General features: G+C 40.2%; 1 protein-coding gene across 6 annotated transcripts in view; it reads right to left on the bottom strand.

Annotated features, from left to right (window-relative positions):
* LOC103138327 (alpha-actinin-4) overlaps positions 1–15,117 on the bottom strand; it is a 61,790-nt gene that overhangs the window by 23,079 nt on the left and 23,594 nt on the right. For all 6 annotated transcript variants that reach the window (XM_016671696.1, XM_016671693.1, XM_016671694.1 and 3 more), the window contains exon 2: positions 101–215. In XM_016671696.1, the coding sequence (XP_016527182.1) occupies positions 101–215 (115 nt within the window). The remainder of the gene's footprint in view (positions 1–100; positions 216–15,117) is intronic.

Genomic DNA, 15,117 nt, shown 5'->3' with positions numbered 1-15,117 from the left:
CGTCCATGGTCCCGTCCGTCTGTCCACCCACCCGTCCGTCCGTCAACCTGTCCACCGACCCATCCGTCCCCAGTCCCGTCCCCGGTCCGGCAGAACAGACCTGAGATGACCTCCAGCAGCAGCATCAGTTTGAGTCCATCCCTGAAGTCTTCCTCGATGTTTTCGATCTGCGTCCCAGCTTTCCTCAGGTGGGAGTTGCACCACGCCGTGAACGTCTAAACAAAAAACAGAATAAAAATTATCCTCCTCATTTCACGACAATCTGACTACTCAGAAACAAACATTTAACCAACATCAGGAAACGGCAAGTAAGAATATAAAGGAGTAAATGTCTGGGAAAGTTGAAAATAAAATACTAAAAGTTTTGGATTAATCTCAGAAATGTTCATGTTTTTACAATACACCAGTGAAGTGAATACACTTCACTGGTGTATTGAGGTCTATAATGACCTCAATACACCAGTGAAGAGAACAGAGGGAATCTTGGATAATTAAAGCTGAAACCAAGCATCAGCTTCTGGAATCATTTAAGCTGAACAGAATCGATAAACCAACAGAATCGATAAACCAACAGAATCGATAAACCAACAGAATCGATAGACCAACAAAATCGATAAACCAACAGAAACGATAAACCAACAGAAACGCCACTGCAGAGAAGCAAACGGATCCAGACGGTTTGATTCGTAATCTAGTAAACAAAAACATCTGTATGGTTGCTGTGCATTCCTGAAAAAATGTGTTTTGAATCATTTTATTTTCAGGCAGCTCGTGGAACGGCCGGAGCCTCGTCACGACACGATTCAAAAATAATAAATCCATCAGCCCAAACACACGATAAGCGCCGCAGGATTCCTCTCCCCAAAAATCATTTAAAGCTTGAAAACCTTGCAAACGTAACACTGCAGCAGAAACGCATGGAAATACAGAAGGAAAAACCCCATTTCAGCTTTTATTCCAGGTTTAAAAAAAAACTGCTAAAAATAACATTTTAGTTTAGATTTAAAAGTCTAAGCAAAATATGCAGCCAGTTGTCTAAGAATCATTTCTGTCCTGTTCCAGATAAATAAAGCAAATGTTATATCATACAACCAAAAACGCCCCCACAGGCCAGGAGGGGAACAGGTTGCTCAAAGAAATTTAATAAAAAATGTTGACGAGACGCCATGTGACCCAAACCGGGTCAGAAACAGAACAAGGCCCTCAACCGGCAGCAGATCATGACTCTAGACATGCCGACATTTAAATTATTTATAAGCTACAGCTAATTGACTCAAACAGAACCGTTCTGCTCACTCAGTTTTAAAAAGCTCATTTAGTGTTTGGGTTTGGCTTCCCAGAATAAAAACACCTTCGCCCCCCCGCCATGTTTGTAATTCCTCCTGTTGAAAAACATTATGACAGGGTGCTGCTGGCCGCTCCGCCCCTCTGCCCACGGTCCCCCTGGGCCGGCGGCACAAAGCGCCCATTGAGCCCGCTGGATAATAGCACCCTTCAGCCCAAAGCCACCGAGTGTGTGTGTGTGTGTGTGTGTGCGCACGCATGTGTGTGTGAGAGACCCCTCCCCCAGAGGGCCGGCAGTCCAGCCTCTCTCTCCTGTCTGTCTACGAGCGGCCGGAGGAAGAGGAGGGTGGAGGGATTTTCAGTGGGCAGCGGCAGCAGGACAATGGTCCGCCTGCCACAGACGCGCAGAAATGGCAACAATGCAGCAGGAAGTGGCGCTGCAGTGACAGGAAGTTGCAGACAATCGGTGAAGATGCATTAATCACCTCGCTGGAGTTGTTAAAAAAGTCCAATTTATCATCAAGAAAAACGCTTTCCGGTTCGTGTCTGGATCTCATCAACATGAAGATTTTCATAAATCCCTGTTTTTATGCAGAATATTGACTGTTTACTTAATTTTGATCTGAATTTTACTGAGCAAAACCAGTTTCCTGCAACATTCACACATCAAGATCAAGTTGTTCAACATATTCCACTCATGGCTGAAGTAGGGAGGCAACTAACAATTATTTTAGTAAATCGATTAATCGTTAAAATATTCAATTAATCAGATAAAAGTTTGACACATTCTGCAGAAATTTTATTCGACAACTTAAGCTTTTGTATGCAGTATTAGAAATACTTTGAAATATGGAAATATATTCCTTTAATATAAATAAAACTTTTTATTGCATAAAACGCAACATATTTCTTTAGTGAATAATCGATTAATCACAATTTATCTAATTATTCGTTTCTGTGCTAAAACGTATTTAGCCAAGTTTAATAAATGAAATAAAATCTGATTTGGGTGCAGTAAAGTCAGCTTTTTGATCTTTTGACTAAATTTGTTGACAACCATTTTAATAATCGATTAATCACAATTAATCGTTTCAGCCTTTGGTTAAAGTGTTTCATTTGCAGCCAGATCTACCTGTGAACTCCTACATGTATGCATAAGAACATTTGGGACTTGTTAACGCTTGTTTTCCTGCAGCTGAAGGCCACGGTGAGCAGATCCTTTGTCCTTCGTCCAACGTCAGCGTTCGTACCAAACCCAGCAGAGCTCAGCCTCCCTGCAGCCGCTCAACACACCCAGCCATTATGAAGCCTCCTGTGCAGACGTAACAGCGCCTTACTGTAAGAGCAACATTTCTGAGGCGCTGCAGTGATTTCCGTTAAAGCCCAACAAGCCTGAGCATGCAGAGCTGCTCCCACACTGGATCAACAGTCCCTCCACCACGTCGCCGCGATTCTCTGACTGCTGCTCGAGAAAATTACTGATTTCTGGCAGCTTTTTCAAAAGGTTGTGGATTTTCTAAGCTACATTTTTGTAGCAGTACAAACGATTAATCGTTTGTACTGTTTAGAGCGTTGAACCCCAAGGTGTCAGGAACTGATGCTTTGCCTAGTACAGCGTTTCTCAGATAAAGCTGAGATGCATCAAAACTGTCTTTTTTTTTTTTTTTTTAAAGAATCTATAGAGAATCAAAACTCTTAATCCTGGTAATTCTGAATAGACTCAAAAATCCATTTTTCAGTCGTAAGTCTCTGAGTATATTGCACATCACGCATCAACTCTCCCTCTGCATGTATTGTCAATCATTCTGACTGTTAAGCTAAGCTGCCAATTTAAGTTAGAGGATTTTATGCACAAACCTATTTTTGTTTAAATATAAACTGATGGTGCGAGACCCTATAGAAATGTTTTAAATGGTCTCGTTAGTCACATTATTTAAACAGAATCTCTAAACTATTTGATTAGAAAACTTCCAGAAAACTGCAAAACAGCCGAAACACTGAGTTCCTTTAAATCAAAGCTAAAAGTGCAGCTGTTTAAAGTATTTTCATTAATAATTACTGGAATATTGACAGACATTTTTGATGTGTATTGATAATTTTAATGATGATGTAAAGTTGCTGAAATGTGCGACACAAACTGGATTTCAAAATGGTTTCTGAATCAAATCTCTAGACACTTTAAGACTCGTGTTTCTGTCGTCCATTAAAGAGCAAAAACATGATTCTGTCCCAAAGTGCATCTCTGCTGAAGCTGCCGTTGTAATCTTCACTTTTCTGGCAGAGCTCCAGACAGGCGGAGACCTGCAGCGTGTTGCAGGATGATCCAAACGGCGGACATGTTTTCATCAGATCCTGAGTCTCATCATCCGTCCCGTTCTGGATCTGTGGCTGCAAGTGAAACATGAAGGAAAAGCTCTGATTTTCTGCCGTGTTTCGTTCCGCTTCGGCCCGTTTGGGTCGGCAGAGGGAGGAGAGCCGAGCAACAGGTGCAGCATGCGACTGCGACCTTTAACCCTGGCGTGCCGTCATCCCTCATACGCAGCTCATCATGTGATCCATCTGCTTTACGACGGTCAATCCCGCTCAAAACGCCGGCTCTGCTCGAGGGAATCTGCTCGTGTTCACCTCCTGCTAGATTTAATCGGCTGCATTAAGAGTTAACCGGTGAATCCTGTTTAACCTGACCGAGTGTTGGCGCCGTGACCTCTGACCTCAGCCAAGGATAACGAGCTGAAGGACAGCAAATCTGGATCTGAGTGTTAAGACGGTTCAGAGCGTGAAGCTCTTAGGTAACTGCTGCTTCCATCAGGCTGTAGCCGCCTCATAAAATCATTTACTTCTGGTTGTTTTCCACATCAGTGAACTTTAACTAGACACCTGAAGTTCCTCCAGCAGGATTAAGCTGCTTCGCTGTGGACCAACGAGCTGCAGGTCACATGACTTCATCTGCTGGGTTAACAGCTGCAGAGGCTACATTTGTAGAGAGGAAGAAGAGGAAAACTTTCACATAGCATTTAAGGTTCTGATGAAACTGGGTCAAATCTCTGCGAGCGTTTCTAAAATAAAAAGGTAGCGAAGTGGCATTTTTATTTTCCTTTTATACGTTGGGACACAGATTTTATCCTCACCAGATGCTCAGAGCACAGATCCCACAGCATCATGAAACAATTAATCGGTTAATCACAATCGATTATTGAAATCAACTAATTCAGTAATTATTGTTAACTGAAGTGTACAAACTTAAAAGGCAGTTTGTCGACACAGAGCAGTAATTAAACTAAAACTGTACAAAACACATTTTTGTAAAGTTCAATCTTCCATCCATTATTAAACTTCTCAGTTTTGGCTTAATCTGGTTTATTTCAGCATTTTTTATATTAAAATAAATCTGTTTAGCACACAAGCAGAAAGGCCTGAGCTTAAATTAAATGTTTATTTTCTTATTTTAAAAAGAACTGAATTGTTTAAATGCATCTTTTAATCCATTTTTGATTTTACATAAAAAACTTGAGTGGTTAAAAGAAAAAGTGCTTTTTTTAACCGATTACTCGCCAGGATAATCGATTGCTCAATCTTTTTTATGGCAGCTCTAGTCATGATGCTAAATCAGAAAAAACTAAGATTGTTGCTCGATTCATCATTTACAGATCATCATGAGTGTTTCAGCGACTCCAAAGTGGAAAGTGAGCCGCCAACAGAAACGGCCTCGACTGCAGAGAAACCTGAGGAGTCGAGCTCAGAGTCTGTGATGCGTTCACTGACAAACGGCTTTCATAATTTCATAATTCTAATTTTCAGACATCGTTTACGTCCAGATTTGCTGCTTGTTCTTCTGGTGCAGGATTATGATCCATGTCTGACGTTAATGACGCTAAAGTTTAATAAAACGTTTGAGAACTTGTGGAACTAAATCGCATCAGATTTTTTGTGAAAAGTTTATTTTTTTTCTTTTTAAGAAAAGTTGGGATCTCCTAGTTTTCCTGAAAATGACCGTAAATCCTTCTGGGATCGCCCGTTTAGTCTAAAACAAACCTGACCCCTAATCCACTTCCTCTCTGATCTGATGGGGTCAAAGGTTACAGATAAGACTGATATCAGATTAAAGAGACAAAACCAGGCAGAAAAACACACCACAGAGCAGACACACCCCTGAAAGTCCGTCACACATACTTCACACACACTCCACTCCTTGAACAGGAATGTACTCTAGTCACAAAAATCCAACCACCTACTCACACCTGCCACATGCTTGAAGTTCACTAATTAGTCCCACACCCAATTTCTCAACCCATCTGCCGTGTTTAGGCTGCACACAAGTCATGTATGTTAGCGACCCATTCCCCCTACTCACACACACACACACACGCACGCACACGCACACACTCTCAGAGAGATAAGGGTGTGTCCTTCTAGGATTGGAAAGAATGAGCCAGGTTGAAAGCTGCTGTTGCACAACGCCTGGAGATCTTCTCATGACGGCAGCAGAGGGTGCGTGCTTTCTGTGGATCACACGCCCGTTTTTCCTCCCTGTTACACACCGATGAGCTCATCAGCAGTTTGATGCACCGACATCAAACTGCGACACACTTCTCCACAAGAAGTCCTTCAAACCAGGTCTGACTCAGCCCAGAAGGAAACCAGAAACTAGAGACCAGGCCTGAAATCTGGGCGTAATGACGGACTCTGACCTGAACCTGCACAGCCACATAAAGACGGTTACAAAGTTGGCCTTCTGTCACCTGGAGAACATTTCCAGCACTAAGTCACTAACATCTAGACAAACTCATCCATGCGTTGAGCTTCTACTGGATCCCTGGAGCTCAGAGATTTTAATCGATTACTCATCAGAATAATTAATCACTAGAATAATCGATGGCAGACCTACTGTTCTTGGTGTTAAACTTCACTTTGCTTTAATTTCTCGCTGCAATCGGCTAAAATGAAACCCTCAGAGCGGCTCACAGGAAGCTGGATGGCCCCGACCCACCCGGCACCGGCGCTGTGACATCACCCTCCACTGGTTTGAGGAATGCGACATGCAGCGGCTGCATGTTGGAGCGCATCCTCTGCGCTGGATGGTGCTCTGAGGCCTGCAGCGCTCTGGTTTGTCCTCTGAGGGAATCTGCCACCAACCGACTCCCCTCTTCTGCTGAGCTCACCTGGATGCAGGTCTGCACCCGCCTGCCCCGCTGGAAACCAGCTCAACCAGCCGCCAGCTGCCAGTGGAGGTGTGAGAAACAGCAACCGACGTCTCTGGAGCCCGTCGATCAATCAAGTTTGTTTGTGTTGCAAATTTCAGCGTTGCACCATGAAAAGCTAAAAACCATCGTCAGCACCTCGTCTAGTCAGGAGCCGTGTGGGAACGCCATGTTTTTGGGGAATATGCCTCTTTCATGGACGACATTTTCCCACGATTTGATTCTGATTTTCAGGATCATGAATCGATTCAGAAACGATTACAAAATCAATCAAGTTAATTTGTGTAGCACATTCCAGCAGCTTTACATCATGAAAACATGAACACATCCTACTGTCACCAACAGTAAAACCATCAAATGTTTTGTCAAGTACCGTCATCAAAATCATCAATACACGTCAAATATGTTGGTCAACGTTCCAGTTTATGGTTCAAAAGCAGTGCTACACAGATGGGACTTTAGGATGTCAGTGCTTTGGGTGTTTTGCAGTTTTCTGGAAGTTTACTCCATGTTTGGTTCTGGTTCTGGATGCAGACCAGAACCTGAAGACCTGAGAGGTCTGGAAGTTTGATACAACAGCAGCAGATCTTTAAGCTGCTCAGTGATTTATGAACAGAAGTATTTTAATCAAATAAAACTGGCAAAACCTGCTGATTTCTTATTGACCACTTAAGCTGGTTTTGTATTTGAAACATTAAAAGATACAAAACAAATTTCTGAAATAAAAATCATTGTTTCCTAAAACGCAGCAACAGCATTCCTGTAGAGAACGGTTCGATTTGTAGCAAAGGATGAATCTGCAGATAAAAGATATTCCTAACAATACTTTTGCTCCACTCAGCTTAATGCTGCAGATTATTTTGTTGATTATTTTGATTAATCAATTGATAATTGGGTAACAAATGGTGCTTAACAGATGTTTTTGTAAAGAATTTGAACCGGATGGAGTTAAAACTTCCACTTAAGGAGTTCTGGGTTCAACAGAAACAGAGAAAGGTTGTTTTTTTTCTCCATCTTAAATGTAAAATTTATGCATCATTTGTACAGAATTACTGCTTTGAGTTTGTTGTTTTAGCAAATTGTCTTTTTTGAGTCTCTATATTCCAGTTAATCAATTACTAAATTACATTACAACCATTTCAATGATTGATTAATCTGATTAATCGTTTCAGCCCTAATTATAAGTCAGAGATTCCTCTATTAACTGATTCAAGGCCTGGTTGTGCTGTGGTGCAGGGGTTAAGCACAACCCACATATGGAGGCCCTAGTCCTCGACGCAGCTGTCGCAGGTTCGATTCCCAGCCTTGGCGACCTTTGCTGCATGTCTTCCCCCTTCTCTCATTCCCCACTTTCCTGTCAATTAACAGTCAAATAAAGGCCACTAGAGCCAATTAAAAAAAACTGATTCAAGGCCTGCTTACTGCTTACCAAGTGGAGATGAATATCTTTGTTTGCTTTTTAAGAGTCAAATTTCATCACCAGATAACTTTAAGAGTTTCTGAGCCTTTAATCTCAGCACTGTGGATCACCGAGGCATAAAAATGTTCTTTGATTCAACAGATAAACTGTAACATACAGAGTAAGTTCCATGTTGGATCCCAACTTCTTTAGTCCGCTGCCCGTCTTTGTATTAATTTAAACACAGAATCAGAGAAGCAGCAGAGGAGACTGGTCACTAACTGTGACCTAAAAGTGATTTAAAACCAAACTTCTGCACCGTTTTATGCTGCAGCAGCTCAGCTCTGAGTAAACACTGAAACCAAAATCGAGGAATTTGAAAACTAAAAACAAGAACAGCAGCGACAGTAAAAGTTTTATATGGACGTTTTGGCAGGAGGAGCAACCTCAAGGAAGTTGGACTGGATCTGCTGCTGCACCAGGCCAAAACCAAGGAGTCCAGCATCCGGTCCGGTCTGGTCCGGCTGCAGCGCTCCTATTCTTAGATTAAATAAAGGGCTGTGCTGGGAAATTAAATTACTATTAATGTTTCATCTTATTCCACCACAAATTACAAAAAATTTTAACAGAAATTTACTGTAATTATCTGGTTATTGTTAAATCTAATAAAAGGTCTGCGTGAAAAAACAAAATCTTATCAAGTATTTTGGTTTATTTTGTAGTGCAGATATTGTGGTACACTTAAAATAGAACAAAACTAATAAATACATTTTCAGCAAGAAAGGAAGCTTGTTTTAAGTCAATAATAACTTCATATAAATGAAAAAGTTCCTGTTCCACTGGCAGATTATTTCACTGATGACATTTTTCCCCACATTACCGACCGGGTGCAGCCTGATCCTACCCCATCTCCTCACTAGCTGCTGGCTAACGATGACTAGCATTGGTTTTAGCTGTCACTACAATGCTAAATTTTAAATGTATGCCTGATATATAAAATAAAAATGCATGCAGTGCTTCGCTACCAATTGTCAACATTATGACAACCAGATAACGAGGTCAGGAAAAGGTTTTAATTAAAAAAATAGCAAGGGAGAGTGAAGTAGTTCAGTTATGCTAGCTTGACCAAGACAACACTAACGTAGATGTGATGAGGAGTTCAGTGTTTCATTTCAGTTAAAAAAAAAAAAGCGACCTAAACATAAACTGACAGATCATCAGTAGAGCAGGTGTTTAAATTATCTAATCTACCACCGTGTTAGCTTAGCTAATAGCAGCATTAGCTAATCTACCACTGTGTTAGCTTAGCTAATAGCAGCATTAGCTAATCTACCACCATGTTAGCTTAGCTAATAGCAGCATTAGCTAATCTACCACTGTGTTAGCTTAGCTAATAGCAGCATTAGCTAATCTACCACCATGTTAGCTTAGCTAATAGCAGCATTAGCTAATCTACCACTGTGTTAGCTTAGCTAATAGCAGCATTAGCTAATCACGTATTACTAATCACAAAACAAAAACCAAGCCTAAAAATCATAAAACTGAATGTTCTGTTCTTTATGTGGGAAATGTTTGAGTGTTTATTGCTGTTGAATCCTGAAACAAAGTGGCGTTGTTGTCAGTTGCTACTGCAACGAGTCTCTGTGTAGCGTAGCCGACATACAGAGCAAGAAAAGTGGTTTTGAGTTGTTCTTTAACTGTTTTTCTGCATTAAATTAATAACTTCTTTGTCTCCAGGGCTCATTTAGTTAGCGGTACTACCGCTGCAGCGCGGCTACGGATGGCGAGTAAAAGAATCGAGTTTTTGTCCCCCAGCGTTGTGCGCATGCGCAAAATTCTCAGACGTAAAACAACAACATGCAAGGGGTTGATAAGTGAAATAAGTGAACTACTACTCATCACTACTGAGGAATTATTGACTTAAAACAAGTTCCTATATCTGAAAGGTCTTCTATCAGTTAGCTTTGTCTTATTTCAAGTGTACCAAGACATTTGCAGTGGAAACTAAACAAAATACTTGGTTAGATTTTGTGTTTTCTCAGCGCGGTGTGGATTTCACAGCCGGGTTCCTGCTGGCCCATTCAGACGGCGGCGTAACCAGATCTGCAGCTCGCTACTGTACAGCAGCAGTGCAGGAACGGGACACCGTCCCCCGCAGGCCCAACCGGGCAGGCGGCGCAATTTCACATCTGCACAACTCAGACAGCTAGGAAGGAGAAGAGAAAAACAATAAAAATCCTCTAAAACAGAAACAAGCAGGCCGAAACAAGGAGCGGCGGCGACCCAGAGCGGGGAGATCGACGCCCCACAGAAGAGCAGGGGTTGCTCCGGTCTCATTATCTCCTCAAGTCTGGACAGGTGATCATTAACATGTGTGCACAAACACAGAAACAGAGGGGGCCTCTGCTCCTGCTTCGTGTGCTGACAGGTAGTCTGGAGCAAACACACACACACACACACACACACACACACACACACACACACACACACACGCGTAATTGCTGTGTACTTCTTGGCCGGCCTAATGCCCCTCAGATATACCATTATGTGAGTCAACAACTTAACACAGACTGTTTTCAACAAGCTTCCTCGCTCACTGAGGAGCCTTAATATAGCAGCAAACAGAAACAAAAGGAAAGAACTGGAGGGGAAATGACTGAGAAAATATGGAGATAACTGCAGCTGGAAAGGGCAACATGACTTTTTGTCCTAGTCTGTGTCACGTTTTTGTATCTTCAAGTGAAAAACTAAAAAAAAAAAAGACATCTTACCAAGTATTTTTTAATCTGCTTTACCGTACAAACATATTTACTTAACTTGAAATCAATAAAACAAACGTACAAGTAACTTTTCAATAAAATCTAGGAGCGTGTCCAAAGTGAGGTAAAAATTTGGCAGAGAGAAGAATTGATGAAGCCAGACCAAAGACACTTGGTAAGATTTTGTGTTTTTGTAGTGCACAAACAGGATTTTAACTGTTCGACTTTAAGGTCTGCTGAACGGCGTCCTTATGTGACATTTAATTTGTCTGAATTAACCTGGATTTAAAGCAGATTTTTGGGAAGGATTTTCTGTAAAGGTTGCATTATTCATCATGGCTGGGCGTTCCCATCAGATTAATCTGACAAATAGTTTCCTCTTGTCAAACATTTACTGTGTAGAAAAAAAAATTAACCAGACACCAGCCATTTCAAATGGGAATAAGTCTGAACTGCTATTCTGGTCGTTTCTACAAAAAGCAGCTGCTTCTTGATTGGAGCTTTGGTTGTAAACAGTGATGGTTATGGCTGCTGTTTGAACTGAACATTCATCCTTCAGCGTGATAAAAATATGCTGACTGAAGCATATATTCTACATTTTAAACATTACAACTGTTTTATCTCTTGTTAAATGTTAGAAGTTGTTCAGATTTAATTTTATATTTGTAGATAATTTGCTGACACTTGAGTTCACCAAACAGAAAAGTTAAAAACATTTAAATTATTGTTCAATTTAAAGAGGCTTCATATTTTCTCTACGGACCAATCATCACGCCGTTTTGATAAAGCACCTGGCAGTGACCAATCACAAGCCAGCAACTAATTTGACCTGGACTGCAGGTTAGCATTAAGCTAACACCTTTCATGTCAAGTGAAACAACAAACTAGATTATTAGCATCAGGATGCTAACGATTAACCTTTTTAATGCAACTAGTAGCATTGAGAAGCTAACACCTAGCATGTCTAAGCTAATGACATACTGGATTACACTGAATGCTAAGGCTAATCACAACATTAATTACTTTAAAAGTAACAAAGACAGTAAAGATTAGCACGAATGAAGCAGTAAAGGGAACAACTAGCCTGTTTAGGCAAATATCCTAATGTGAACTATTGGGAAAATAATTCACCAAGAACAAAGAAAATACCAATGCAAATGGCAGATGGTTGCAAGCATTCAGCAAAAGATTAGCATTATTCAACAACTAGCAGTTGTTAGCAAGCCCAGCTAATCCACCTCATTTGCTTTCGCTGCTCCTCTTTAAATGTATCTTGAATGGCTACAGCGACACTGGAGTAGGGGATATGATCCCTGCCCAATACGACCAGTGGAAAAGTCAACTTGAACAACTTCTTTCTCTGAATGCATGAAGCCTCCTTTTCAGCTTTGGGTTTGCAGCTCAGGTATTATTTTAGCTTTTGACATCAGGTTGTAAAAACACCTCCTTGTTGCCATGGTTGCACATCATAACTGTCCAAAAGTTTTTAAAAAACAGCAAAAATCTGATGCAAACATCTTGTAGAGTAGAAATTGTTTGTGTTTCAAGCTAGCAAACCAAAAATGCTACAGTAGTTGAATCCCAAGTTTCATTTTTGGAAAATACCAACTTGGTCCATAAAACAAAACATCTAATCTCGCATTACTGCTTACATGATGCATTCTAGATTTTACAAATTAGCATTTCATTCTCCACAACTCAAAGGTTTAAACGATAAAGAGAGAAAGGAAATGAGGGTGGGAGGAAAAACTAGACGAAAGGCTAAATGTCAGTTGCAGCGGCCATTTCTCCATTCATTCAAGTCTCTTCCTGCCTTTGTTGGTCGCCGAGTCCCGCCAGGGGTCAAAACGCTGCGATGACCACGGCGAGCGTCTAGTCTACATCAGGATCAGCGAGAAAATGGCTTAAAAACTGAATAAGGTTTACAACACTCACCAAGAACCAGAGTCCTCCAGTAACCCCTTACATTTACACTAACTTTACGAAAAAAAATTACTTTTAGGAGTATTTGTACTCCTCCATAGTCTGAATAATTTTATTATGACGTATCATTACTCTTATTTGAGTAAAATTTCTGGGTTTCCTACCCACTGTATGAAAAACAAACATGTTTTAACCAGAAATTCACCAGACAGACACAGACCTGCAGTTTCTGTTAAAGTTTCAGTTTTTTATTGAGAGAAACTGATTAGGAAAAACTTTTTTCCCTGATTTTGTTTTGTTCAACATATTTTTACACAAATTAAAAATGTATTTGGTAAGAAGTCTACTCAAATACTGAGTAACTGATCAAATGATCAATAATTAAACCAAAATATGAAGTTAAGTGGAAATTTTAACTCAGAAATTTAAAAAGTTGAACATTTTCATAAGTGTTTTACTAAAAAACTGATTTTGAAACATTTTATCTTATTTATATGAATTTTTGTCCGTAAAATATCAAAATTCCCACTTAACTTTATATTTTTGTCCGTCTAATGATGTCATTTTAAATATCAAATGATTGAATTTGATCAGTTACTCAGTACTGAGTAGACTTCTTACCAAATACTTAATTTCTTGCCACTTTTCACGTGAGGAAACTCATGTTGAAGTGGTTCTGCTCTTACTCGAGTAGTTTCTGGGTTCTCTGCCCTCCTCTGTTCGCAGCATAAACATCCCTGCCGTATCCAGGATGAACTCCAGCTCATGTCAGCCATATTTGTGGCCTTTTCCCCACCAAGAATGAGTATTTCACCAGAACACAAGGCCACATCTCGCTGCTGTGTGTCAACAGAAACCGGCTGAGACTTGGGCAACGCAGCTTTACTCCATATCTCTCAGTCCGATGTTGCATAACTGTGTTGACATTGTCCACCGCAGAAACCTCGCGTCCATTTCTTCACTCGGCCCGTTGGGTTGATACGTCGGACCAGAGAATTTAAATATCTGGCAGAAGATTTTCACTGGCGAACTGAATCCACTTTGTGATAACAGGCTCAACAAAGCAACTACTTTTTACCGTTTTCACCAGGAAACCAAGAGCTTAGAAATATTAATCCTTCAAAGAATGCAGGATCACAAAGGCTCTGCAGCTTTTAAGGAGGAAGTAAAAACTGAAGTTAAAGTTACCACCTTTCTAACTTCCTTAAGGAGGTAATGAGTGCAACAGGGTGGCAATAAGCTGAGGAGTCAGGGAGGATAAATACCACCCAGAGCGAGAACAATACATGGGGAACTACGGAGGGTGAAGTGTGCCATTAATTTAATAAAACTGGAAATAAATACAGAATTAAAATATATGCCTCATTTAAATAAAGTGATTTAATTTTAGAAAACTAAACATCAACATTCCTGTGCTGAAGGACATCATGAATCAACTAAAACTGTCAACTTTGTCCATCCACCTCAGTGGGCGGGGTCAGAGCTGCTTTTATAGAGACCCTGACGTCTGATTGGCTGCTTCAAACCGCAAGTAAAGACAACTTCCTCCCAGTCTGAGGTCAAAATCTGTACTGTACAGCACAGAAACAGCTTCAATAATGTTTAAATTGTTGCAATACATTTACAAAAAACTCTTGGTGAGAAACTCCAGCCTTGCTCTAAAATAACTAATAATTCACGCGAAAGCGTTAGCTGGTGTTAGCTAGTGGGCGGGGCTAACATCAGCTAAGCCTGGAGAAATCAATAGAACTATTTCAGACAAAGCTAGAGACAGTTTGTAGTAAATAAATGATTTATTGAAGTTGTTTCCACACTTCCAGAGAAAATATTGACAGTGGTAACAAACTTCTAAGAAGTTGTTTTGACTTGCTGCTTGAAGCAGCCAATCAGACATCAGGATCTCCCCTAATCCCGCCCACTGAGTTTATATCGTTTAAATTTACTCATTTTGTGCTTCAGTACAGGAACAGCTATACTATAATTCATATTTCAAACTATGTTTATTGTAGTTCTGTATTTTTTCAGGTTTAATAAGTTAATGACATTTATTTAAAAAATTTACTGTAATTTGGCACTGCTGACTCTCCATACAAAAACAAAAATCTCCTTTTAAGAGTAAATCTGAACTGCTTTGAACAAATAAAACTCAAAAGAGAAAGTTGATTTGTGTTCATGTCCGCGTGTTTAAATAAAAATAGTTTTCTGTCGTCAGCTGAATTTTTCTGTGGCAGATTGAAGCATGAGGGAATTTAGTGAAACACAGGAAGTCTTCCTGGAACCAAATAAAAAGACGAGACACTTTAAAACTCCGCTGACTGAACATTCACTGGTTATAACAGGCAGAGAAGTCAAAAACTGTACTCATGAGCAAAAAGGTATTGTGTAAAAACTATACGTACTGAGTAACTGATCAAATTGTTATATTACAATTATTCATATTAGAAACAAAAAATAAAATCAAGCAAAAAAATTCTTCTAAATCAGTTTCTTTCAGTAAAAAAAAAAACTTATGAAGCTAAAAAAAAAAAACTGCAAGTGTGTCTGAAGTTTTGGT

Source organism: Poecilia formosa, unplaced genomic scaffold (genome assembly GCF_000485575.1).
Source record: "Poecilia formosa unplaced genomic scaffold, Poecilia_formosa-5.1.2 Scaffold48, whole genome shotgun sequence".
Lineage (NCBI taxonomy): Eukaryota > Metazoa > Chordata > Actinopteri > Cyprinodontiformes > Poeciliidae > Poecilia > Poecilia formosa.
The sequence above is the reverse complement of the archived record's forward strand: the minus strand, read 5'-3'. Positions and strand labels throughout refer to the sequence as shown.